Source organism: Falco rusticolus, chromosome 4 (assembly GCF_015220075.1).
Source record: "Falco rusticolus isolate bFalRus1 chromosome 4, bFalRus1.pri, whole genome shotgun sequence".
NCBI lineage: Eukaryota > Metazoa > Chordata > Aves > Falconiformes > Falconidae > Falco > Falco rusticolus.
In genome coordinates, this window is record NC_051190.1 from 90,292,020 (window position 1) to 90,318,390 (window position 26,371).

At 47.7% G+C, this 26,371-nt stretch overlaps 1 protein-coding gene across 2 annotated transcripts in view; it reads left to right on the forward strand.

Annotated features, from left to right (window-relative positions):
* Positions 1-7,542, forward strand: part of GLI3 (GLI family zinc finger 3) — a 215,560-nt gene extending 208,018 nt beyond the window's left edge. For both annotated transcript variants that reach the window (XM_037386917.1, XM_037386918.1), the window contains exon 15: positions 697-7,542. In XM_037386917.1, coding sequence (XP_037242814.1) covers positions 697-2,981 — 2,285 coding nt within the window. In that variant the 3' untranslated portion in view covers positions 2,982-7,542. The remainder of the gene's footprint in view (positions 1-696) is intronic.
* Positions 7,543-26,371: the final 18,829 nt, after the last annotated feature.

Below are 26,371 nucleotides of genomic sequence, written 5' to 3' on the forward strand. Positions count from 1 at the left end.
GAATGGGGGCAAGGCGAGATTGCACTCTGAAAATCCATAGTTGTTTTCATATACAGAGCTGCTTGTTGCCAAAATGTATGTCCCCGCTGCCTCTACATGGCATATACGATATGCCCATAGGTTTCTGTGCTCCACCCAGCAGTAACAGCCCAGGTTTTCTGAAACCCGTTCTAATTGAAAGAAACTATGTAAAATTAAGAAATGTATTCTGTTTACTTAAAAACAAAACAAAGCAAGGAAACCATCAAAGATGTTTTGCAGTTGTTAGGAGTTACTTCAAGAAGTCTTAGAAATGACCTTGAATAGCCTCCAAATTTGTATATTTTGCCATTCCATGCAAATGCCTGTTCAATTATATTTTGCCTGTAAAAAGCTCCCTTACAAATGTGTCCTTCTGGCACATCAGTCAGAATAGCTGCACTGCAGGCTGGAGCGCTATGCGAGCTGATGACAGTTTGTGGCTATGGCCTATAAATTTTGTGCTAGAATTCACACTGAAATGTTACCCTCGAGTCTCGGAATTAGCTCTTAACCTAAGGACAGCGTTTTTATCCCGACTTCTTTCAGGAAAGAGCACTGCTATGATTTGCTGTGGTGATACAGGCTCTTCCTCTGTACTCTCCTTACTCTACTGGGTATTTTCTGTGCCAGTTTCTGGGTGATGCCCATTTATTTATCTGTGAATTTTACCTCCAGGTGCCCAGTCAAACAGCAGCTGCAGTGTAGGAGGATCCATGACTATTCTGCCAAACAGGAGTGAACTTTCAAGTACAGACATCACTGTGTTGAACATGCTGAACAGGAGGGACAGCAATACTAGCACCATCAGTTCAGCCTACTTGAGCAGCCGCAGATCCTCTGGAATTTCACCTTGCTTCTCTAGCCGGAGGTCCAGCGATGCCTCCCAGGCAGAGGGAAGACCACAGAACGTGAGCGTTGCAGACTCCTACGACCCCATCTCAACGGATGCCTCCCGGCGCTCCAGTGAAGCGAGCCAGTGTGATGACCTGCCAAGTCTTCTCAGCCTCACCCCGGCCCAGCAATATAGGCTGAAAGCTAAATATGCAGCAGCTACTGGTGGACCCCCACCAACTCCACTGCCTAACATGGAGAGGATGAGCCTCAAAACAAGGATGGCACTCTTGGGTGACTGCAGGGAGTCCGGAGTATCTCCACTGCCTCCAGTGAATGCCCCTCGAAGATGTAGTGATGGTGGGGCAAATGGTTACAGCAGGAGGCATTTTCTGTCTCACGATGCTCTAGGAAACGGGATGAGGAGAGCCAGTGATCCAGTAAGAATGGCCTGTGACAACCTCTCTGTCCCTAGAGTCCAGCGTTTCAACAGTCTTAATAGCTTTAACCCTCCTGCTTTGCCTCCATCCATGGAAAAGCGCAACCTTGTTCTTCAGAACTATACCCGTTCTGAGGGTGGCGTCTTCCGTGGCTTTAGCTCCCCCTGTCCTCCAAGCATCAGCGAGAACGTTGCCCTGGAGGCTGCTACGATGGAAGCGGGTGGCAGTCTGAATGATGAGGATCTCCTGCCAGATGACGTGGTTCAGTATCTGAATTCCCAGAACCAGGGCATATACGACCACTTGTTGAACAATGTCCTAGACAGCAACAAAATGCATCATGGCTCAGTGTTAGGAAACGACAACCCCAGCAACTTTGACCAAGCCCCTCCACCAAGCAGTCAGCAGGCAGGTTCTGAGACAAACAAAAGCGACTTGCCCATTCAGTGGAATGAAGTAAGCTCAGGAAGCTCTGACTTATCTCCTTCGAAACTGAAATGTGGCCAGCGCTCCACAGTGCAGCAGACTCGGGCCTTCAGACTGTACAACAATATGATGGTTCAGCAGCAGAACCTGGAGAGAAGCAACGTGGACCAGCAGAATGGCTATCTGGTGGAGAACAACAATTCCTACGGTTTACAGCAAAACGCAGTTCTTGGCAGCGGAGCCGCTAATTCTTTCAGCGTGCAGCCCAATAAGCCTTACAGTGAAAGCATCAGCAGGCAAGCAATGATGTCTGGAGCAATGGACAATTCCTGTGGCATGGCAGTTCAGGGGCAGAAGCTGAGAAGCAGCAACGTGCCAGTGAGTGGGAACCAGCAAAATTTTGGCCATCCCATGGCATCCAGCGATCAAGCTGCCAGTATGGCAAATGGGATGCAGAACAGCAGTATGATGGAACAGGAGTATCTGCAAAACCAACCGGTCGGAGATGACGTTCATTACCAGGGAGTCAATCAATCCGGTCAAATGATGCTGGGGCAGGTTAGTCCTACCTCACAAGGCAGCCTGTATCAGGGGCCGCAGAGTTGTCCGCCAGTGTCTCACACCGTTGGTAGCCAGCCTTCAGGTTTGTTGGTGGCCAAAAGTTACCAGCCATGCACCAATTACAGCAGCAACAGACGGCAAAACATGTTGAGAAACAACCTGGCACAACAGCAAGGACACGTAAGTGATGGCAACCAGACGTACAGGGTAAACACCATTAAGATGGAGATCCAAGGTCAATCACAGCAGTTCTGCTCTAATGCACAGAATTACTCTGGTCAGTTATATGACCAAACCATGGGCTTTAGCTACCAAGCTATGAAAACAGGTTCGTTCTTTGGTTCGGAAGCTAACTGCCTGCTGCAGGGGACTGCGACTGCAAACTCATCGGAACTTCTTTCCCCGGGGGCTAACCAAGTGTCGAGCACAGTTGACAGCATTGACAGCAACAGCCTAGAGGGTGTGCAGATTGATTTCGATGCTATCATAGATGATGGGGACCATGTCAGCTTAATTTCGGGAGCCCTGAGCCCGAGTATCATTCAGAATCTCTCCCGCAATTCCTCACGCCTCACCACTCCCCGAGCGTCTCTTACATTCCCAGCTATGCCCGTAAGCACAACCAACATGGCTATTGGTGACATGAGCTCTTTGTTGACCTCACTTGCAGAAGAAAGCAAGTTTCTTGCTGTTATGCAATAGACATTAGAAAAAACAAACAAACAAAAAAACAAACTCTTAGGAGATAACAGAATGGAAAAAAGGACTCATATTTTTTAGTTGTGTATGTATTTTAGCAATCTCATCTCACCTAAATGGGATGTGTTTCAAGTATATTCCTTTTATGGAATAAGGACTCTGAAAACCCTAAAGTGTTCTAGGGAGAAACTGTCTTCCATTTCAGTTTTGAATCAGTATTGCTACACCCATTCCCCCCTGCCCCTCTTCTCTCTCTCTCCCTCCCCTTTTGAATGTCTGTATGCTTCCTTTTTCTTTTTTTTTTCTTTAATTGTAAACCAATGTAAACGTGTGAAGTGCATGTTTTTGTTTTGTTTTGGGTTTTTTTTAAAAAAGAAAGGTCTGATGAAATGACTTCGCTATTTTCTGTTACTCAAAAGAAACTAGACCTTGTAAAACTGTTGCAACTTCCCCCCCTAAACATATAGGCACAAAATAACCAGGCACAATATGAAGTCAGCATGCAGGGATGAAATCTTCTCTGGATGCGTTGGATACATCGCACCAAGGTGGACAACCAGTTTAGAAATCCACTGCCATGGTACCCCTAGGCTGTAGTTTCAGAATCATGGAGCAGGATAAATTAGGAGGCTCAAGCAAACAAGAAATGTAGAGCCATCAGCCCGTTGATCCCTAGGAAACGTTTAAGGATTTTGTAACACCACACACAGACAGCTGTCACTGCCTTGCATAATGATACTGAGATTGTTTCATGTTCCCATTTCAGAGGAAGGAGAGGACCAGAAAGCTGTTCTTAGTCCAGCTCTCACCTTTTGCAGTATTTGCTATTCTGTTTTTCAGTATTCTTTTTTAAATGACTGGATAGTAGAGTTATGGGCGTGTTTGGTGATTTGGGTAGTCTAGAATCCCTTCGTTGCATACCATATTTGTGAAGAGATGATCAGGGTCTTACAGAGTATTTCATACAATGAAATAACAAAATTGCAGTATTCCATACTGGGGACTTTTTTTTTTTTTTTTTCAATGCAATGCAAACTCTTGAGATGTGATTTGCTGAGCCACTGGTTCTTATTTGCAATAATAATTCCTTTGCCGAGAGAACTGTCTTGTACCTCTCTTTTAGCACGTACAGCTTCGTGGATGGATGGTATGTTTTAAAATAAGTAAATGGCTGTTGAAATAATGCACAGTTAGGGCTTCAAAAGCGTCATGGTCATGGCATATAAACCAGGTAGAAAACGAACACCCCATTTCTTGGACTAGCCAAATAAATGAAAGCGATTGCAAGCAATCTGATAATCTTACATGTCTTTTCACCGTATCCAGGTTTTACAAAACAAGAAATTTCAACTGCCATTCAAAATAGCAATGAAATGAGCAGAACAGCAAGTATGTCTGGTAACTAATCAAAACTCAGAAAGAACAACCCAACCTCTCGGTGACACCAACGTGCATTTCATTTCAAAGCAAGCCAGTGAGCCAATGCCCAGGGTCAGTTACACCAGTACAAATTGGAACTAATGCACTGTGCTCATGAATCTGCTCACTGGTAGAGGTGAATGGCGTTTCCTCCATAAGCTGTAGCTCTTGTAGCATGTTTTTTGTTGTGCTGGGCTTCACATGTGCGCCCCTGAACACACAGTGCTCCTAGGCAAACAGGTTGGGATGGAGAACAGTTAGAAAGCCAAGGTTTAAGTTCACCCACTCCTAGAATCTGCATGCAAGTCCAGCCCTTGCAGACTTCTTAGTTAAATCTCAATAGTAAAACGATGCTACAGGATGTAAATGGTGTAGACGCTTAGTCACGGATTTGATGTCTGCAAGGAGCTGATGTTAGAGTAGACACAATGAGAAGGGGGAATGGGGTCAATTTTGAAATATAGATAAACTTTAGTCCAGTCAAAATTAGGAATAACACCAGAAGGTGGTTTCTATAGGCTGGAAGGCCATAGCAGTAATATTTTTGACTGTGAAAAAATGGTGAAGTAGCAGCTGAATCAGGGCATGGCATTTGAGGAATGTGCAGGAATACAACCTCAGTGAAGCTATTGGTTAACATTCATCTATTAACAGCTGTTAGAATCAGAGGAAGAAGCTGTACATCAGCAGGAAAACATCACAGGAATCCAGTGCTGGGGCTGTATTTGGGCTTATCACAGCACGTACCAAGTGATTTGCGTTATGAGCTGGAATGTCAGAAATCAAGACAAATGTAATTATCCTACGGCTTTTATCATCATCCAGCTCCTGTCTTTCTCCGGATCTTTAGCAAGTATTTCTTCCTTCCTCTGCCTCAAGCATGCATATTTCTGCTCTTTGCCCTTTGCCGTTTCCCCTCCTGACCTTCCTGCACAGGGAATCAGGCACAGCTCACCATGGCAAACGGTCGATTTGCTGTTACAACGTGGGAAGCTGCTCCCCGTTGCGCTGTCATCGCCCAGAGGCGCCTGGCAGGGACCCGCTGCCCATGCACAGCCCTCACCCCTGCCCTGCTGCTGGGGCGCAGAGGGATGCTTCAGTGGCTGCGCTGTACATGCAGTGCTACGGTACAGCTCACACCCCTGAGGAGAAACAGCAGCATATGCATGAGGAAAGGCTGTGCTGGATGCATTTCAGATGGGTCTCGGTAACCGGTCGCTGGCTGTTTATTAAGCCATCAATGACATGTTTATAAACAATTTCAACAGGGCAGCTTATGACCAGCTTGGGAGTAGGTGGCTTGGGAGAGAAGCCTTTTATTGTTATAGAGCAAATACATTTAAGAAGCAACAAAAAACAACAAAAAACCCCATTTTTTTTTAACTCGGTTTTCCAGTTCATAATTGTATTTGCTGGTGAGTTGAAGCTGGGAAGCTATTAACAGATGTGATCCATCAGAGCTTAGAAGGAGCCGTTCAGATTGCTCAAGGCTAAAAGGGACTGTTTGAGGAGCTAATTTGCCTTCCTGGATTTGACAAACCTTTGTCACTCACTTACCCTGTCTTGGGCCAACAGTGTGTCTTGGCCGAAACCACATGCTCCAGAAAGGCAGCCCATTTTGATTTGGTGAGGTTGAAGAACCAGACACTCTACCATGTCCCCGGGGAGTTTGTGCAAATGGTTTAGCATTTTCACCATGAAGCATATGTGCCACTTTTGTTCATGTTTCACTTTTCAGCTTTAAGTATCTTCTCATGCTTTTCTGGTTTATGCTGAAGAGCCTGTTTTGGTACCTGTGAGGGCAGCAATATGTCATAGACCAGCTGTCTCGGGTTTGGGGCTAGTTGTGATAACGTAGGCTGGGCTCTCTGAGCGTGGTGGTGTTAGCCTGGGCACCATCTGTCACCTCAGTCCCAATGCATGGCAGTCTTGGGGGGGGGGGGTCCCATCAGCATTGCTCACATGTTTATGGCACCCCTCTACTGCTGCTCTTCCAGGTGCAGAGCCAAAGCTTGCTTTTGTCTATCTGGTACATCAGGTGACGTAGCCGTAGCAGCTGAAAACCCACCACTCATGCCAGAGTACTAGAAAATGCAGATTGCGGATTTCCTATTTTTAGAGCATTGCAGCCTGAGTCTAAATCCCCTTTTCTTGTAATGGCTCTGTGGGGATCTTCTAGATTCATTACTGCTGGCCTTGGGCGCGTCTGCCTCCCTTAGCCTGCGTGAAGCATGCATCTCTCCCAGCAGTTCCTCTTCCCACAAAGTGGGAGTTGCCGGTGAGAGCTCGTCCACCAGGTCTGCCTGGGTGGAGGAAAGGTGGGTTTGCGGAGAAGTCAGCGAGCTTCCAGGGGGGCTTTGCTGGTGGGTACGATGGCCCCATATAGCCACATGGCAGATGATGTTATTCTCTCCTTGGGGAATGGCACCGAATGGTCTATGCATATGCATTGAGGTGCAGGCTGGCTGCCTGGCTTCCAGGCATCGCTTCCCCCTGCCCCTTGATGAAATGGCTGGCTGGCTCTCCCACACCTGTTGCTCAATGGCTTCTCCTGCTGAACAGCAGTGTTCATATTCTCACAATGTATGTGCCTTATTTTGTGTTGACCCTGTAAAAGAGAGGGACCAAGATGTGTTGCCAAATTTTCCCGATGAGGCTATACTTGCCACCCAGCTAATAGCACATACCACTGTTAATAGTGTCCAAAATGTCTTGTAAACCTCTGGTATTCACGTGTTTTTGTCCTTGGATTGGTGGAATGTCTCCTATGGAACAGTTACTGTTGTCAGTCCTGCAGATATGTAAGATAAAAAAAGTGTTCTTTTTTTTTCCCCAGTTTTTTTTAGGTTTTTTTTTTTATAAAGCTTGTAATCCTTTTTTTTTAAAAAAAAAAAAGAAAATGTGTAAATACATTTACATACGGTAGGAATAGTGTTCGGCTGTAATGGGCCTTAGTGGTCTTCATCTGATAAAACTGCAGTTATGATCTGATGTTTCTCGAGCCTTAGGTTGATCTGAAGGGTCTGTAGCACTGTGTACATATAAATTGTACTTCTGCTTTCAGAACCACTTAGCTCTTTTGTAACAAAGAAAAAAAAAATGTTTCTTACAATGTCAATAAAAACACAAAAGCCTTTGTACTTAACTTCTTAGCTTTCCGCTTTTAAAATATCTCCTTGGGGGAGGGAGTTCTTTTTTTGTTCGGCTGAAGAGCCTGGTTGCCATCAGCGTGTGTTATCGCTTCCACTCAACGGTCGCTCGCTATTCTGTTCCTGCTTCCCAGCCTGTTACTTCACTTCATTCACATTTTGAAAACCAACAGGGAAGCAAAACAGGGCATTTGCCTTCCCTCTAAAGAAAAATGGCTGAGGGGTGTGGGGTGAAGAAATAAATGGCAGTGCAGTGTCACACAGATGAAATGCTTGAACGGAGGAGAGAGACTGGCCCGGTTAACTGCTGTAAGAGCCATGGTTTCAGAAATTGAGGTGAAGGCCAAGCTGTGCTGGACGCCAGGCTGTTACTGTATGGGGGCTGTGTCTGGACCCTCACTTGCAGAGGCTCGGCATATGAAGAAGCATGGGACATGAGAAGCTCCTCTGGCTGGGTTAGGCTGTTGGTGTCCGCTCTGGTGGGTTACTGCACGATCTGCAGAACTAGATGATGTCTTCAAAGCTGGACAGACTTAATGAGCGTTCCGTTGAGTATAGCAGTCAGTTGGGTGATGTGAGGTTAATTGTTGCAAACAGTACAGAAGATGTGGTAGTGCTGCTTCATTTTAAGGTGACTGAGCTGTTCTCATTTTACGACCTTTTTTACTTTTTTTGCTTTGCTTGTACCTCGACAAGACCTGGACCACTCTGCTGAGCTGTCAGTGCTCAGCTTCTGCCTTAGTCCTTCCAAGGCCAAAATAGGTGAACCATTTCTGAGGCCAAGGGAGGTAACCTTGCATTGTTACTTGCTCATCTTGGGTTTTTGTTTGTTTGTTTTATTTGCAGGTTTTTGGTTCACTCTTTAGCCAGAATTAAACTTTTGCCATCTAGCACAGACCTTAAGGTTTGGAAGGGATGAGAGGCGGAAGGGAGAGGTGTTGCAAGCCAAGCTGAGAAGCCAGGGAGGCAGGAGGAGAGACTTGGGGGTGGTCTGGTAGGGGTGAAGGAGGCCCTCCAGTGGGTCAGGGGGCTTGCTGGTGGCCACAGTGCCTTATTTCATGTGCTGCAACCCAAAATCCTCCCAGAGTTTGGCAGCGCTTCAGCATCAGCCCACTTTGTGGAGTGGGGACGGACAGTGGCTTCCCCCCAGCTTCTTCCAGGCAGGGATGGGACAAAACCAGGATGGAGCAGTGGGGAAACAAGCAGGCCTGTGGGGTTGGGGGCATCAGTAGCAGGGTCTGTGCTAACCACAGAAGCACATATATCAGGGCCTTAAGGGTGAACGTGGTGCTCCTGATCTTTACCAGCTGCCTACGGGTAGCAGGAGACAAGGGACTCCCACCTCTTAAATGCTAATGCAGCAAAGACACACACACACACACATGCATGTGTGCAGAGCATCGTGCTAAACAAGCATCAGTAGCATTGCATGCCTGCTTCGATAAGGGAGCCCACACACTTGGACTACCAGTCCCGTTCCATGCTCCTTGCACCATGCTATCACAGCACTACCTTTAACCATCCCTGTGCACATGTGTTTTTCATTGCGTCTCCTCCGACCAGGTGGATCTAACTCAGGATGAATGTCAAGAGGGCAGATCATGGGACACCTGCCCTGTTTGTCACCATGGTTGGTTACTGCATTGAGGGGCAGGTGAAGATGCTGCCAGGCGCCAGGACAGCGTTTGCAGATGTGAGCACTGCTGGGGCTGCAGGGCAGATTTCTGGTCCTCCAGCCTGACTTGAGATCAGGCCGATGAAGAGCTGCATGTGCAAAGCTGCAGCTGGGAGCAGGAGGACCTGTGTTTCCTTGTGGTAAAACTCCAAATAATGCCAAATACTCAGGAAAGCAAAACATAGCAGGGCAGTCATGATTTGTACCATCCCAAATTAGCAGATGCTGTTGACCTTTTGTCTGTGCTACAGTACCAAGGCTGTAAATGAATTAATTGAATTCATTAAATTGGTTTCTTACTTCAGAGAGGCATGTATCCAAGAGAACTGCAGTTTGCAAAGCCCGAAAAAAATACAGGGATATGTAGCACCAGTCAGCAAGGCAGGAAAAACCCACCCCGCAGACCTGCCACTATCTTAAACAGGTGATGCCACATTACTGCACCTGAACATCAAATATAAGGGCAACACAAAAATCACCAATAACACTGAGGCCAGACCACTGGGATTGGGGATGAAGGCAGGGTGAGGAAGAGCAGGTGATGTGAGCCCAAGGTGCTGATGGAGTTACCAGGCTGGCTGGGTATAAGCAATGGCACTGTAGGACACCCCAATGCCATTTTATTTTTTTTCCCCTTTCCCAGTTTATGTGGGCTCGGCTGTGCAATCTTCATACTGTTTTTTTCAAAGAGGGGAAGGAGACGACTTGTTCTCTGCAAGCTAAAACACAAGCTATTTGTGTTAGGAACACAGCTTTGTTACGTGATTAGTGCAATGGGAGCCCCTAGGCACCACTTCCCAGTACAAACAACTGATATTAATAACTCATGTGAAAATTGCGTGCTATTTAATAACCTGGGCCTCTTTCCACCCTGAGAAGCACATAACCACTTTGGTTTCCAACCCTTGCATTCCCACCATCTCTGCCCAGCTTCCCTCGCTGGTTTCAGACTGGCCCCGTGCATTTCCCAGGAAAAAAAAAAAAAAAAGCAGCAGTTTGGGCAAGGAAGTAGGAAGAACTGATGGCATTTCACAGGCACCTCGCGGCTGCCTGCATGCATACCTCCTTACCCACCCCTCGCGTGGTACAGCCCCTGCACATGATGCTCACTGCTGCCATATCATGCAGCCTTGGCCCCCTCTTTCACCCCCACCCTGGGGACAAAGTGACCTATTTCATGCCTCGCCAAGGAAGCAGCCACCCTCCTGTGCTGCCCTGGCTGACTGAGACGTGATAGACCAAGGCTGTTACTCATGGGTGGGAGGCCTGTGAGTCACGCTTCCCTTCGTAGCCACACATGGGGCGGCTGCGGCAGGAGAGCAGGGAGTGAGCGGGCTGAGCTGCATCCCCCCGTGCGGGGATGTGGCAGCAGCACAGTTGGGCCCAGGCAAGAGAGAGAGAAGCAGCGGGCAGATAGATGGTGATGAACCATAAACAAGATCATTTCCCAGGGCTGGCTGAGCTGTTCCAGCCTTTGCCAGCAGCACTAGGATGGCTGTCCGGTCTGCAAGGCAGTCTCTAAGCCACCCTGCTCTGCAGAAAAACTTTACTAATATTCCCACGACTGGAGCAAGACAGAAGAGACAAATAACTTGGACAGCAACATGAAACAGTGGCAAAAATCTGGAAAACAGAGAGAGAGGAGGAAAAAAAAAAAGAAAAAAAAAAAAAAAAAAAAGAGGGTGGAAAGCTGTGTAATGACTGAAAAGAACCCCAGATGGATATGAACTGAGAAAAGGCCAAAGAGAAATAGCAGCACTAATTAGCTGAGCTGAATGACCCCTCTCCTGCTGTACCTGCACACCCTCCTCTGTCCTCAGAGCCCTGGCGCTGCCAGCCCCCTGCTAGCAATGGGGAGAAGGAGCAGGGAGCTGCTCAGACCTGGATGCAAAGAAGTATTTAAGTTCCTATAGCAACCCTTAATAAAATCCCCAAAGCAGAGGCACCTATAGGGCCGGGCAGAGAAAGGCTTGTGGTTCCAGGCAACATCTCCTGAGGGAGGACTGTGGGAAATGTGTGTGTTTCCCCCTCCTAAGCGTGGTTCCCGCTGCACCTTTGCTATTGGAAGAGTGCCCGTTTCCATGACGTGAGCAGCCAGCCATCCCAAGCCACAGGAAAAGCTCCATTTGCCTATCTTGCCTTGAGGCAATTTTGCTTTGAAGACCTACAGCACATCCCACAGTGCCAAAGGGTCGAGGCAATGTTTTCACTGGCCAAATGCTTTATCTGCCTAGAAGGGTTTTGCTGGGAAAGTGTGGGTATGTCTCATTCCTGGCACTGCTGACCACTTCAGCCCCCAGTCCATTGCTTTCAGTAAACTCCTTCAGCTTTGGCTGTGGGACCTCACACCATGGCATTGCCAGAATATAGCTTTTAGGATGGAGTTTCAAATAAATAAATAAATAAATAAATAATGGTCAGAGGCATCCCTGTGCTTGTCTCCATCCCCATCCATCATCCTGGTGCAGACACTGAACCTCAGCTCTCACCAGAGGGTTACAGAAGAGGGCCAAAAAATTGCCAGCTCATACCCTGTGTGAAAGCAGTGTTCATCAGGCACTGAAGCCTCAGACTCGTGGAGCTCAGCGGCACATGGGTACCTCTCAGAAGCTCCCCAAAAGGTGTGGCTGCACATCAGACTCTTGCTTGCCTGAGTTGACAGCCTCCTTGCGTGCACTGTGTCCCTTGTGTTCATTGCTGCCCAGTGGCACAGCACCAGCCAGTGTTGACAGTGAGGCCGGGTACCGGGGCAGCAGAAGATGGAGGTTTGCAGAGCTGCAGTACTTGGCAGCATGCCACAGCACGCGTGGGGATCAGGCTTGGGTCCCTTTCAGCAACAGTAAAAGTCAAGCTCTCCTTTGCAGCCACACAAGGAGCAGCAGCATGGCTGGTCCTTTGGGACTGCTCTCTCCTCTTCACATCGCCCTTGGAGCAGGCAAACTCCTGCTGCTGACCCGGCTAGCAAGTGCCCTTCTTCAGGCACAATTACTGGGGACACACTTGTTTCTTTTATTGCTAAAGTCAAGGAACTCATGTCACTTTGAAGTCTGCAGTGCAGTGTCCTAGCCCCTGCCCACCACGTGGCCTCACTGCAGGCTGGCACCGCATGAGTGAGCCCAGTGACACAGCCTTCTACACCTGCCCATGTCCAATCCTTTCCTTGCCTCAGATCCCTCTCCCTGCCCTGTCCTCCTCTTCTCAAGCTGAGCCGTGGCATGGGGGAAAACCAAAAATATTGCATGCTATACTTTCCTCTCCTTGGCTGGTCCCGTGGAGATTGCTGCTGCATTCTCCCAATTACAGAACATGCTCGAGGCTATGCAGGGGCTAGCCTCACAGTTAGGGAGGCAGCAGTGCCTTTCTTAGCTCTGTGGGGTGCAGTCTTGAACCGCCATAGCACTTCTCACTTACCTTTGTGCCTTGAAACAGCTTGGGTTTCAGCTGGCTCTTCACCTGAGCTTTGCTTGGCATGGGCAGCCAAGTGCCAGCGAGGGCTGGAGAACTGGCCAGCAAACTGCGGTAGGGAATCCTCTGATGCCCAGCAGCCTCTCTACTGATGCTGAAGCCGGGGCCCCTTCTGAGACGTGAGATGTCCACTTCAACTGCAATCTCTGATCGCAGTCTTTGCATCTTCTGTTTGGAACAGGGCTGGGATGCTGCAGGCTCAGCTCTGCCTCTGGCAGCTCCCATAGTGTCAGCAGCTTCACTCAGAAGCATAGGTGCGAAGGGCCCCAGGTTTTGCAGAAAGCCTGGCAGATTACAAAAGCCCCTTGGGCTTTCAGTGTGGGGGAGCTGCTTGTCACAAACAAAATCTACAGTTCTGAAGCAAGTAGTAAAGGCTTTGATTTGTCCAGTTAAATATGAGCACTGTGGAACACGATCCTCCTCTTTTTGTGCATGTTCTGAAAGTATTTTCCTTTGGGAGAGCAGGCTGCAGGGTGACAGGCTCTCTTTTCTCCTGTCCTACACCAGGTGATGAGTTTTATGTCAACATTCCCCTGAAAACTTCAGGGTTCCCACCAGTTTTGGATGCAAATGTCCTTGCCTTAAGAGGCACAAATGGGTACATGAAAGTCAGCACATGTCTGGCTGGCCTTGCTCTAAACTTAAAACCGGAGCGCCTCAAAACCCCAAATGCTGTTCCCGTTGTGCCCTTGATAGTGGCGTTGCTTAGATTTGCTGGTGCCACTGTGATGGGTTTGCTGAGCATGACTATTTGGTCAAAGTCTTTTTGCTGGTAAATGCTGGTCCACTGCAATGAAAACATCAGATTTAGAGGAAGAAAAACAAAGCAAAAAACACCATTTAGTCATTTTAGAGCCACCACATGCACTCAGCAAAAATGGAGTCGGCCCAGTTTCAAATCTGGGGTGTTTCTTGAAGGCTGCAGCCACGTGTGACCTCCTCAGAGCCTTCAGGGCCAGCTCTTCCTCCTCTGCCTCGGGACCATTTCATGATTTTTGCTGCACAGGAGGACCCCCAAAAGTATGCCTGAGGCCCTCGGGAGGTGAGCACCACAGCTGCCTCACCGCTGCTGGTGCCAGCATAGCTGGACCTCAGCTCCCAGTTTTGGGCCCTTCCCTGAGTACTGCAGCCAGGGCAGGGAGCTGACTCATGCCACCCTGCTCCAGGGGTGGGAAAACCCTGGCTCAGCTTAGGTCAAGGGAGGAACAAAAGGATAAACCTTCCTGAAAGGCAAATAGATGGCAGAAGTGAAATGATGAGCTGATTGCTTCCCAGGAAAATCCCCCCGCTGCTGTGTGGGTGGTGCGGCAGCACAGCCCTGTCCCCACGACTGCCGGGAAGCCAGGGCCCTGCCAGGCAGCTGGGGCAGCCCGGCCAGCCGCCATCCCCTGGAGCTAAGGTCAGGGAAGGCCTGGGCTGCCCGTGCAGGTGTTGTGGGGGCAGCTCCACTCACGGCCACAGGGCTGGATGGCAGCAGGGAGAGGGTTTGCCTTGTCTCCATCCTTCCATCGGGGAGCGGGGCCGGGTGCCTGATTCGTGCTGTGGTGCCTCTTACTGGACTGCCGTGTCTGGCTGTTTCACACACGGCATCGCCTTGGCCCGTCACACGTTGGCTTTCTGGCTTCTAACGAACGCTCTGCCAGCATTTGATGCCCACCTCCGAAGGGCTCAGCAGCGACCCTCTGCCCTCCACGTGTGCCATCCCCCGGGCCACAGCAAAGCTCCCAGGGCTGGGAGCCGGGAAAGAGCCATCTCTGAGCGCCAGGCCCGAGCTGTATCAGCAGTTCAGTGCTGCCCCGTTGTGGGAGTCCCGGCTCACTGTGCGGTGCTGCCCGGCGGCCGAGCCGCCTGCCGACCCCCTGCCCCCGGCCCTGCCGGACCGCTGTCCCCGTGACTCAGGTAGCTGCCTGAGGCCGTGCTGCAGGGTGGCGATATGCTTGTCACCCCCTCCCCGGCCACAGCGCTGGGCTGCACCCAAGACATAGACCCACCACCCGGCAAGGCTTCAGCTGCCTGTGCCTGGTGGTGAGACCTCTGCAGCCTCCACCTTCTTACCTTCCTTTTTAGAGGGTCAGGCACCTGACAGGGAGCATGGAGAAGGGGGTGCAGAAGTCTGGCCAGGAGACACAAATGTCATTTTGCCTTGCCATCACCCTTTCTCCCTGGGAGCATCCAAACCGAAGTGAATGAGGCATCCCCAGCAAACCTCCTGCTGCCTTGCTCAAACCCTGTGGCTGTGAGTGGAGCTGCCCACACAAAACCTGCACAGGCACTCCAGACCTTCCCCAACTCCAGCAGGGAGTTAGTTAACTCTGCTGCCAAGATGAGTTTGGCAGCTATGCAGCAGCTTCTTGCAGATGCTCTGAACAGCATTTGGGCATGGTGAGTAAGGAGAAACACCTGGAAGAGCCAGGGGTGGCTGAGTGCAACTACCTGGGCTGGTTGCTGGCCAACAGAGCAGGTAATTAAGAGCAACTGCTTTATGTAAAGTGGCATGGGGAGCAGGCCGCTTCCCATCAGCTACCAAACCAACCTGGCAGTGGCATTGCCACTGGGACGGAGGGCTCACAGCAGGAGGACCAGCACTGCTCAAGCAACACCCGCAAGACAGTTTGCAGCCTCTTGCTGAGCTCTGCAGTGCTGCAAACCACCAGCCGTGGCCAGGTCAGCTTGGGAAAGCTGATGGGCTGGCAGCCCAAAGCAGTGTGGAGTTTTCCATGGTCATTTATTGTGCTGGCATGGCTGGGAGCTGCTATTATTAGATGGCATATGAATCACCCACACAATGGGAGTTAGCAGCTTCAGCCTGAACTGGGCAGGCCACTTACCGGAAAGGCTCTGCTTGCAGCCCAGCCAAGAGCCAAAAGTGTGCAGGGCTCAGAGAAACCATCTGAGCTTTCCCACTTCAGCACTGGCTGCTGTGTCTTCCAGCTGAGTGGGAAGCCATAGTGCTGGGGGTCTTGCATTGCCCTGATGATGTGATGGGGGGAAGGAAGGAGAAGGAAAACTATAGCCCTGTTTGTGCAATGCCAACCCCATGCAAAGCATCACAAGAGCAAAAAGACTCCAGGGGATGTGAGCTGACATGCTGTTCTGATGGCTTTGGTTAAAAGGTCACAGCCTGGCAAAATACGTTTGAATGAAATGCAAAGGAAAACATGGACTGTGGCAGAGTTGAAGCCTGAGGGCCCATGTGCCAGCAGGATGGCGGGGATCCCATGCCTCAGAGCTGCAGCCAAGGGAAGCATTTTGGGCTGTGTGGATGAGGAACATGTGACAAGAACTCTGCCTCTCTGCCAGCCCCTCTCACACAGGCAAAGGGGTTATGGCTGCCACACCTGTGCCACAGCTGGGTCTGCCGCAAAGTGGCACCAACACGCGATACAAGCAGACGCTGAATGGGGTAACAGGTCTCTGCGGCTGCAGGGCCAAATCTGGCAGAAATACCGGGAGATCTCTGGGTGCAGAGCAAAAAAGAAGGGAGGGAGCTGGAAACACATTTGCTTTCCTGGATGGGAAAACACTGACGCCCTTTGATTCCTGTATTGACTCATTTAAGCCTGGAACTGCAAAAAGACAGCCCAGTAAGTAACACACACCGTAGAAGTTGCAGATGCTCAAGTTTTACTCACTTTCCTCACGAGCAATTTCAACTTTGTTGTTCCTCATTTACCCTTTTGCAAATGGGAGAAAGTCCAGTCTCTGGGTCATGATCTCTCATACGATCATGAATCAAATGCATCAATAATAAAGTTCAATCATCAGAACTGTGCTGTGATCTTTGCTTCACCCTGCACTTTTCCTACCGCAATTAAAATAACCCACTATGTCATCTTTTCATGGGACATGAAATACAATTTCATATGCATTGCAAAGTCACACCAAGGCACATTGTGAAGAGCGGCAGAGTACACACCATTTCTTATAGCCTAACAAAGGAGCCTTTATTTAATAATGAACTATTACAGCACAGTACAAAGATTTGCTTTGTTCAGTGACTAGAAATTGTTTGCAGATTTTTCTAGCCACCGGGAATTGACAGTTCACTTAGGAAGTCAATTCTTAAAGTGAGAATGCCTACATGCCTGTTTTGCTCTCAGAGTGCTGCAAGCCAGAGTTGCATGGGGTCCAGTCCAGCTCTCTTTTCCAGTGAACTGAAATAGTGAAACATTTCTGGATATATTTCTCAGTGGAGGAAGCAGATCCATGGTTTCGGCTGTTGCCCCTCATCACCTTCAGAAAAGCTCAAGCTTCTTAACCAAACTGCTGAAAGCATGGGACAAGAGAAAGCACCTCAGTACAAACTTGCAGGGGCTGGTCACCCTGGCATGAGGCAAACACACCGCTCTGGTGCCACAGAAGGCTGAACTGCATGGGGTTGGCTCTCAGCTCTCCACAGTTAAAAAAACCCATATCCTAGTTTAGATGATCTATAGAAAGAAAGGTGTACAACAACTAGGGTGGTGCACTGCAGTGAGCCAGCAGCACAGGACAGGCTTTCTGCCCAAGCAGAGCAAGGCACTGCCAGGAAAAAACTATGATTTTCTCCCCTCCTAATCTCTTCCTCTGTTTTTATTTATAGTCATTGGTACCAATCCAGCCATGGGGTGCAGGCATGCAGGGTCCCTGGGGATCCCACCCCATGTGCCTGCACCTCCAGCAAGGGAGGTGATTATCTGGGACAGCTTGTTTCAATTGCACAAGGCAGGTCAAATTGTGCCACTTGGCTCAAACACACAAATCCCACAGCCAGGGTGTTAATGAATAAGGACCAAAGACATTATTTTCCAAAGAGAGACCATGACCAGAGGGAGGGAACAAAAAGCAGCATTTACCCAGGGCTGTACCTGGATACCTGTGACCAGCAGCCACCCTAATCTGGGGGTAATGCAATTACCAGACTGGTTTCTCATCATGTACCTTTAACCATTTTGTTCCTCCCAGGGAGCTTTTTGTAGCAGGGTGAAGGAGCGGGAGGGTGCTTGGCCCTTTAACTCCAAGTGAGGGCACTTAATGAACATACCTTTCCTTACCTCTCACCTGGCTTTCCCAGAAATATCCAAGCACAGAGTAAGGAGCTGCCTTGATACCAAATCCTTTGGCAGGTTTAACGGCACCAGAACCTCAGTTCTGCTAGCAGCCAGAGAAAGGGGATCTCTGAAAAGTCTCAGCACAAAATTGTCCATCAGCACACTGCTGAGGCTGAGAAACCCAAAGTCCTGAGTCCAGGAGACGTCCTAAATTCCCACATCAGCTGCTGAGGACTTCTACTTCTTAGGTCTTTCCAAAGGACATCATGTGTATGTGCAAGCACGTACATATGCAGACACAAGTTGGGGTGTATGTGGTGGTGGCTTGTTTGTTTGCCTGTTTTTAAGCAAACTCACTCTTCTGACTTTTCTGGGAGGGAAACTAAAGGCCCCTACAGCACCAGCCCCTCTCTGTCAGTCAACAACCTACAGCAGGGAGTTGGGAATCTGGCACTTGGCCCACACATGAGCTTCAGGTTAACACTGAGCAGAACCTGTTGCAGTAGATCTGAAAAGCCTGTCTCTCCTCTGCACCCTGCTTCGTACTGCCAGGCTCTGCCATAATTTCTGCATGTGCCACTGCTGGTGAGTGCAAAGACAGTGTCAGTATATCGGCTTGTTGCGTACTGGGACGCAGAGGCAAGAACCTTGCCAAACGCGTTGCCCAATGACATCACTTGAGCTTTCTTTTTTCTCTCAATGGTGAGAAAGGAAAAGAAAAAAGCGGGGGGAGGAATTTGACTTGGAGCAGCTCCCTCTAACCATTTATTTACCTTGTGTACATATTTCATGGTCTTACTCATGGGTTACAGTCACAGGCGGACAGAAAGTCTTGAGGGTCCTCAGCAGCAGTCCCTCGACAGAGGAGCTGGCTCGTGGCATGCTCCAAGCATTTTTGCTTCATTACTTTTCTCATCAGATAGATAACAACATAAAGTAACTTCATTGCTGCTTCTGGCAACTGCTGCACTACTTTCCTCATGCATCCCTGACACACACAGAGCATGGGAAATGCTCCTCTGTTTCAAGAGAGAGCTCAGCACTAGGCCAGGCGGCTGGGCAGAGGGCACGGCCGGAGCTGAGCCATCGGGAGCTACAGCATGGAATGCTGACAGCTGGAAGATGCACAAGTGTCTGTGGCATTTGGAATTGTCCTAGCCTCACAGCTCTGCCATCAATAGGGAACGTCCTTTGCTCCAGGCCTGCCTGGGGGTGTGAGGACTCAGCAGCACCCTGGTGCTCCACAGGGGTGTGAAGATGGGGCATGTATTGATGTCTGGACGATGGGAGCGGGGAAGTAACCAGTCACGCAGCAAGTTGCAGCTATGTTAGGAAGGCAGTAACTCTAGTCTGCAAACAGAAAATCAGAGTTACCTGCTGTGGTTCAAAACAAACACAGTCTTGGCACAAGGGTGACATCCCACAGTGACTTTTACAGGCATTTTTCTTAGGCCATTTCCTCTCCAACATTGCACTCCTTGCCTCCTGTCCCACGGTGAAATAAGCTCTGGCTCTTTCTGCTCTGTTGCGGTTACTCGGCATTTGCTGGCAATGCCTTCATCACAGCTTTGCTTTTCAGTCCCGGATCAAACCGTTTGGTTTGGACACCAGATAAGGGATGGACTTCATCTAACTTTGCAGACCTACACTTGGCCTCTTCGTTGTGGCTTCTTTTATAAGCAAAGAGGAGAAACGGGCATATTTGCCTGACCTGTTTTAGACACTGACCTGGGGAGGGGATGACTCATAGCTGTGCCTGTATTTCCCCATGTTCTCCTCCATAAAGGAGCCTAATGTGACTAGCTCAGATGGAGACATCTATGTTTAGTCAGATAAATCCCACCCAAAGTGACTGCAGCTGCTGGAGGAACATGAGCTTTCTCATAATTGCTCCCCTTCCCCATAGTTTTGGGGCAGAGAGAATTACTTGAGCTGATGAGTCCTTGAAGGATTCCTTGAAAATTGCACAAAATCTGCTCAGAAGGATGTCTGTCTGCTTGCATCAGGCCTAAACATAGTTCAGCAGGCTGTGGAGGTCCCAGGCAATAGGACATTCAGAGGGCAGCACAATATTGGTGTTATCATGCTCTCTGCTAGCAGGCAACCTGAAAATGGAAAAAGCAAAGACAGTAACAGAAGGAGCATCCAAGACATCTCCTGGGTTTGGACAGCTACTAAGTTGGCCACATCCCAAGAGAAACAACTTCCGCTCTGTCCCCTGGCTCCTACCCTTACCTCCGCCTCCCTCCTTTCCCTCTGCTTTCTTCAGTCATTTCCCTCCTGAATAGAAACTTTTGGGAGGCTTATTTCCTTGCACCTGTTTCAGCTGTGATGTAACTGTGGTAATAACTCAACCACTGTTGGATGGAACGTTACAGTTATTTCTTGGTTTCTTTCTTTTTTATTATTTTTTTTTTGTTTTGTTTTTTACATTATGGATATATTTAGAGATGGGCCCAGTTCAGAGCTGCACAAGAGGAGCACTCCCATGGTTTGGGAAAGTCTAGAGTGGGAGTCAGACCCCTTCATCTCAGCTGGCCTTGCTTTTGCTAAAGCACGGATCCAAAGTCCAAGGTCCAAAGCTGGAAAAGTTCAAATATAAGCTGTAGTGCAAATTCTGTAGGTGAGACCAGTCTGTGGTTGTGGTGGGACAAAGCAATGTGCAAAGATTTAAATTCTGCCATAGCATGAAGTAACTTTCTGCATCCTTGATTGGAAAGAAAGTCATTAAGTAGGCCTGGGAAAGCCAGCTGCTGCCTTGACTTCCAGAAATCGTAAATGAGACAACACACAGATCAAAGTTAATGGCAATAATGTAGGACTCTATCCCAGGAGTATTTCCTAGGTGGCCTTAGTCCCTCTCTGGGTATTTTAACATCTCATGTCTTTAGTCACAGGGAAAAGCACATTTTTTGACCTGTTGTTTGATATGACTAGATACTTCCTTCGACGTCATGATTTGACCTCCCAGCTGTCAGGGTTGAAGAGCTCCAACTGGTAGGAGGTCCTGTGCTCATGGGCGTATAGAGCCTGAAGCCTTCAGCTGGGCTAAGGCAGCACAGTCCTCTGGAAGCAAAGCTTGTTCCGTGCCACAGGTAAAGACCAGGACAGACCAAAGCAGGGACCTGGCTCATGCAACATGCCCATGTGGTTTTGGCAGGTGATTGGGAGCCCATGCTGCAGGGCAGTGCAGGCCTCCGTGGAACTCAGCCAGTCCTCGGTGAGGTGGCAATGGCAGGCAGGACCACAGGCAGGTCCCAGTAGGAGAAAGATGGGCTGCACCAGTTCACACATTCCAAAGCATTTACCCTATCTATTTCCAGTGCTTCAGAGGAAGGTGAAGAAAAGCCAGCAAAACCCTACAACACGCTGCCTGGTTTGTACTGAAGAAGAAAAGTCTCTGGCCTGTTGTGGCCCAATGCTTTAAAGTTGAAGGCTGGGCACTGGTTACTGTCTGAGTGCGGAGCTGCAGCACGAGCAAACCAAGGGAAATGCAGATTATTCATTTTCTTTCTACCACCATGACAGAAAGGAACAGGAATGAGAATTCAGAGGTGATAATCCCAATCAAACTTTACATATTAATGCTGGAGAATTTCTCTCCTATGGTGTGCTCAGGCATATCTGCTGAAGTAGTCCCCTGAGGTGATTTTACCATCTCCTGCCTGGTCAGCATTACCTGCCATTAGGAATTAAAGTCTCGCATCACAGCTGAATTAGATTAACTTCAGTGTCCCTTCACTGCGATGCTGTGATCCAGTGCCACATCTAAGGCACCAAACCCTGCCTTAGAAAAGGTGGCTGGGTTGCACGCTTTAACCCGTACATAACAAAAAGGTTTTTCTTTCCCCAGCCACCCTGTCAGTGGTCCTCCCTGGTGTTTCCATGTTCTCACTAGGATGTGAACGCCCGGTGAGACCACTACCTGGTACTGCAGCCCAGGGACGATCCCGCCAATGCTTCTTGCCATCCCCAAGTCCCATCATTTGTTTCTAGGTTCCCAGAGTCCGCTGAGCCCTTTTAGCCCCATTGAACCAGCAGCTATTGTGGAGGTGCTTACCACAATGACCCCATAATCCTGTTTTCCAAGGCAGAATCTCCTGTCCTGTAGGTACTGCCTGAACTCTTTGTTCCCAGATGTATTACTTTTCATTTAGCTAAATTAAAACACATTTCCTTGGATTGTGACTGTTTAGCCAGGCAATTCCGATCCCTCTGTAACAGTAAACTATCCTTGCCATTATTTACTGGGCTGCAGGTGGACAGACTGAAACACTAGCTCTGCACGGGCTGCTCCCAGTCTGTTGAATGGGCTGTTAATGCTGTACAATAATGACAACTATTTTGGTGTCCAGGGAAAAGATTATTTCATAGCTGACTCTTTCAGCTGAAATATTCAGCTCTTTGAGATTTGGGAGCACGTTTGGGATTGCTGAAGGAGTAGCATCTTTTTCTCCACAGCCTGTCTCATCACTGCACGATAACAACCTCTCACTGCCTCCCCCTCTCCATTTCCTCTGTATGTGGAAAATCACAGATAAGAAAGAGAAAAGGAAAACAGATTTACTTCATTAGTTTATGCTCCGAGTCATGCAATGACAGAGCTGCTGAACTGACAACAACCCCTTCCCTGTCTACCCCACCACAGCTGCGTACCACCCTGAGCCATGTAGTGTGGCCAGATGGGGAAACTGAGGCACAGGAAAGATGAACAACCAAACTGTCACCTTCCATGCTAATGCACACAAACTGCTGCCATGAGGCTGACTTTACAGTGTAACAGCTCCTGGTACAAAGCAGACAGGCAGAGGCCTGGAAGACCTGTCCACGGCAATTTTAATGCCCTAAAGCAGTTACAGACAAATTATGTACATTTATTGGATAAATACCTTTTCCTGGTTTTGGCCCACTCTCTATATCCACAGCATATACAATATGACAACCGGATAAACACTCTTCCCATGCAGCTCCAGTGAGGTCAGTAAACTTATCCTAGGATTGAGTTTGACTTCATTTGGGGCAGAGCTAGCCTGCAAAACTGTTCCTGCTAACAGCTCTGGCTCAAGCACGCAGGCACGCCAGCTCTGGCCCTCCCTGTGCTGCATGGCCTGAATGCATTGCAGCCTGCTGAAGAGATGACATGGTTTTTCAGATCATCTCCTGGGGTTTGGCATAGAGAAGCTGTACAAATCAAGACAAGAAAACAAACCTAAGTGACCTGCCAAAGGTCAGAACCCATTCCTGGGATAGGATGAGCCCAGGGTAGGATGAGCCACTGGGTCAAGAAACTTGCCCTCCATGACAGCACATTAAAGAAGTTTTCCAGGAAAATCGCTCTGCTATGACGACATCTAAACCATAGCGTTAGTAAGAAACATGCATCCTCATAGAATGGGCTTTAAAAACAGACCACACCGCATTCGCCCGGCTACAGAGATGCATCATAAATGTGGTGTGAGTGGCTTACCACCTAGTCTCTTATCCCTCCGTTTATTGAATCAGAGGGTGGTGTCGTCATAGCACATGCTGCAAAGGCCACCGGGCCACACACACACGTACCTTTCTTGTGCACGTTGTCTAAATCCCATTGATCAATGACTTCCTGCACGGTTACTGGAATGCTGTGGGAAGAGGCACATAAAATTCCCCACTCTCATTTAGCCCTCCTGTCAAAGCTAGAGAAGTCCTGGCCCAGCTTCAGCTACAAAAACATATGAAATATATCAGCTGAGGCTGAGCAGAATAGAAACTGATGGCCAGTCCGGATATTGCTGCTATTTCACGGAGAAGTTTTACTTCCGAAGCCAGTGCAGATGATTCATTCGAGAGCCCAGGTGCTCAGGCAGTCGCCAGGTACTATGGTAAAGGGGGCCAAAGCCCGGCTAAAGGTAAATCACTATAAATCCACTATCTATAGGAATCACTTGCCAATGGTTAAAACACCACAAGAATGATGAAAAGCACAATGAATGTTCTACAGATTTTACTTTTATCTTCTTTTCACGGCTTCATCTCGGGCACTCACGACAATGTAACCAGAGAACTGCATGAAGAGTGGAAGCCCCGTCTTGCAAAGGACTTTCAGATTTTGATATCTGGCTTCATTTCAAACAAGAATGGAAAACAAAAACATTCACATGCTTCTAATGGGGGCCCAAATAAAAACAAAAAAAGCAATGGAATGACTAATAGTTATTGATTGCTTCAGCTCTATGGGACTCAAAACACTTTAAAGAGACCCAAGAACAAGAAGCTAGATGGTTCATGCCTTCAGAAAATCAGGTTCTGTATAACACACAAACCTGAGTGCACAGAATGGAGACATGAAAAAACACTATCCGCAAAAATAATGCAGCCCTTGCTAGAAACCTACAGTTTTGAGAGGTGGCTGGTGAAACTTTCACAGACTCAGACTCCACAAGAAACATACAGTTTCTTGTTTCCCTTTCTAGACAGTTTTAAAATTGGGTTTTCTTATTCATATTCAGCATCGTTTACATGGAAACAACTGCAGGGAACTGCTAACTAGTAAAAGAAAAAATCAACAACAATGTCTGTTGTGATTGTAAAATACAAATAACAATAGAAATGCCTACACAGATGTAAAAAACAGTCAAATACTGGGTTATGCTGTTTTTAAACAAAACATGTATGTATATTTTCTTTCACTTATAAGCTCGTGCAATTAAGTTATAGTCTTATTTGTCTAGAAATATTTGTTAAAAGATAAATGTAGGGCAAATCTTATTCTATGGCTGGAATAGTTTAATTGCATGTATTGCACCAGCACGTGCATCACCATGCTGGGAAGAAGCCTAGTCTGGGCTGGAATTTTATTTTATTTTATTTTTGGTGTGTGTGTGTCTTTTGCTAAAATGTTGAAAGGTGGTGTTCACTGGGACTTTCACAGCAGCTTAGAATCTCAATGTACAAAGCTATTAATTCAGAAATACACTGTAATAAACTACTTAGCTGTTGCCAGCCAGCACTGGCTGTTTAGGTTCTTTAGGCAGGTCAAAGAAGCAGGAGAAAAGCTTCAAAAAGTTTCATCTGTGGTGTTTACTTTTTTGTACAATCAAAGCATTGTAACTCTCTGTGTCAAAGTGTCCTATGCATAAAGAAGTGTGCAGGAATGCCAGAGTGGGGAGGAAGAGAAGTACTCAAGCAACAGTGACAGAGATTTCTGGTTCTTTGAGTGTAAAACAAAGTGTGGCAGAAGATTGTGGGGCTGTGTTGGCTGGTAACGAAGCTGATGGTGTTTGTGCTGTCAAGTGCAGGGTGCAGCAGGAAGACCAGGTAGGGTGCCTGGCCTCTCAGACCAAGGGGCTTGGAGCTTCCTGGTTGTATTTGCTAGAAGTTTTAAAATTAGCAACTCAAGGCAAGTAGAGAGGAATCTCAGATTTGGCTTAACACAAATGAATCAAGCTGATCTGATAATGAACTCAAAGAATGGACAATTTCTTTTAAAGGCTTACATATTAATTCTGGGAGTTGGGGGTTTGGGGTAACTGGTTAGGGGAAACGAGAAAAAAAAATGGCATTAGCCTGGCTGAAAAACCTCCAGCATCAAGATGTTGTAATCTCATCAGGAATGGAAGAAGCAATAAAACAAACATGTTCTGGGTGCCATTGCCTTTCAGGAACTCCCTGACAGCAGAGAATCTTGAATTTGGGTGACTACTCTCATATGGAAAACCCTAATGGAAATCTGAGGAGCTCTCAGGAACACTTGGCCAAGGAAAAGAAAAATACGATTTATTCCTTCAGTAGTAGTCTTTTGTACAGGAAAGAAAAAAATTGTGTTGGTTGTTACAGGTGATTTGAGTTTGAGAAAAGTATTTTTGAGGTCCCATTGATACAGTGGTAAAACAGTCTAGAGTTTCTAAAACTAGCAGATAATGCTTACACAGCAATTGAATGTAGAAAGACATGACTTTACTATGGACCTCATTAAAGCAGTTATGAGCTCATTGATTCCTGAGCTGGAAGTGGTGAGTTGTGTTGGGATTGTTAATTCTGGTACGATTACACTCTGTATGGGCAGAGAGGAGATTTCCAAATAGTGATTAATATACCCAACTGTTGTATTAAAGAGGTTTCCCAAAGTTTCTGAAAACTACAAGCCAAATTAGTTGGGTTGCAAAACCTCCACAGAAGAAACATGAATGAAAATTGTGCAGGCATAAGAAACATAAAAGAGAAATAGTCAGTCCCCCTCCCTCCATAATCAAGATCTTGGAGCTTAAGTTAAAAGCTTATCCAAATTCAGCAGCAACTGAACATTGCTAACTAAACAGGTAACAAAGAAGGAGGAAAAAGTAAAGAATATTGATGACACTATGAAATGCAGAAATACAGTGAGGGAAGCTGTAAGCCTTGATGGAAACAGTCCTTCAACAGGGAACACATTTAGGTTCACCATATTTCGGAAGAACAAGGAGTTTAAAAAATACATTAGGAACAAAAAGTAATCCTAGCAATGACAGACAGAAATTGCAAAACTGGTAATGTTGATGCAGAAAAGATGCTGAAATAGTTACTTATTTCTTCTGTATTGGAAAGGAGTAGCAAGGAATTTATTTTATATGAGAAGGCAAATTATCTTCCAGTCCCTTAGGAAATGGATAACTTTTTAAATTCAGCAGCATCTTCTGC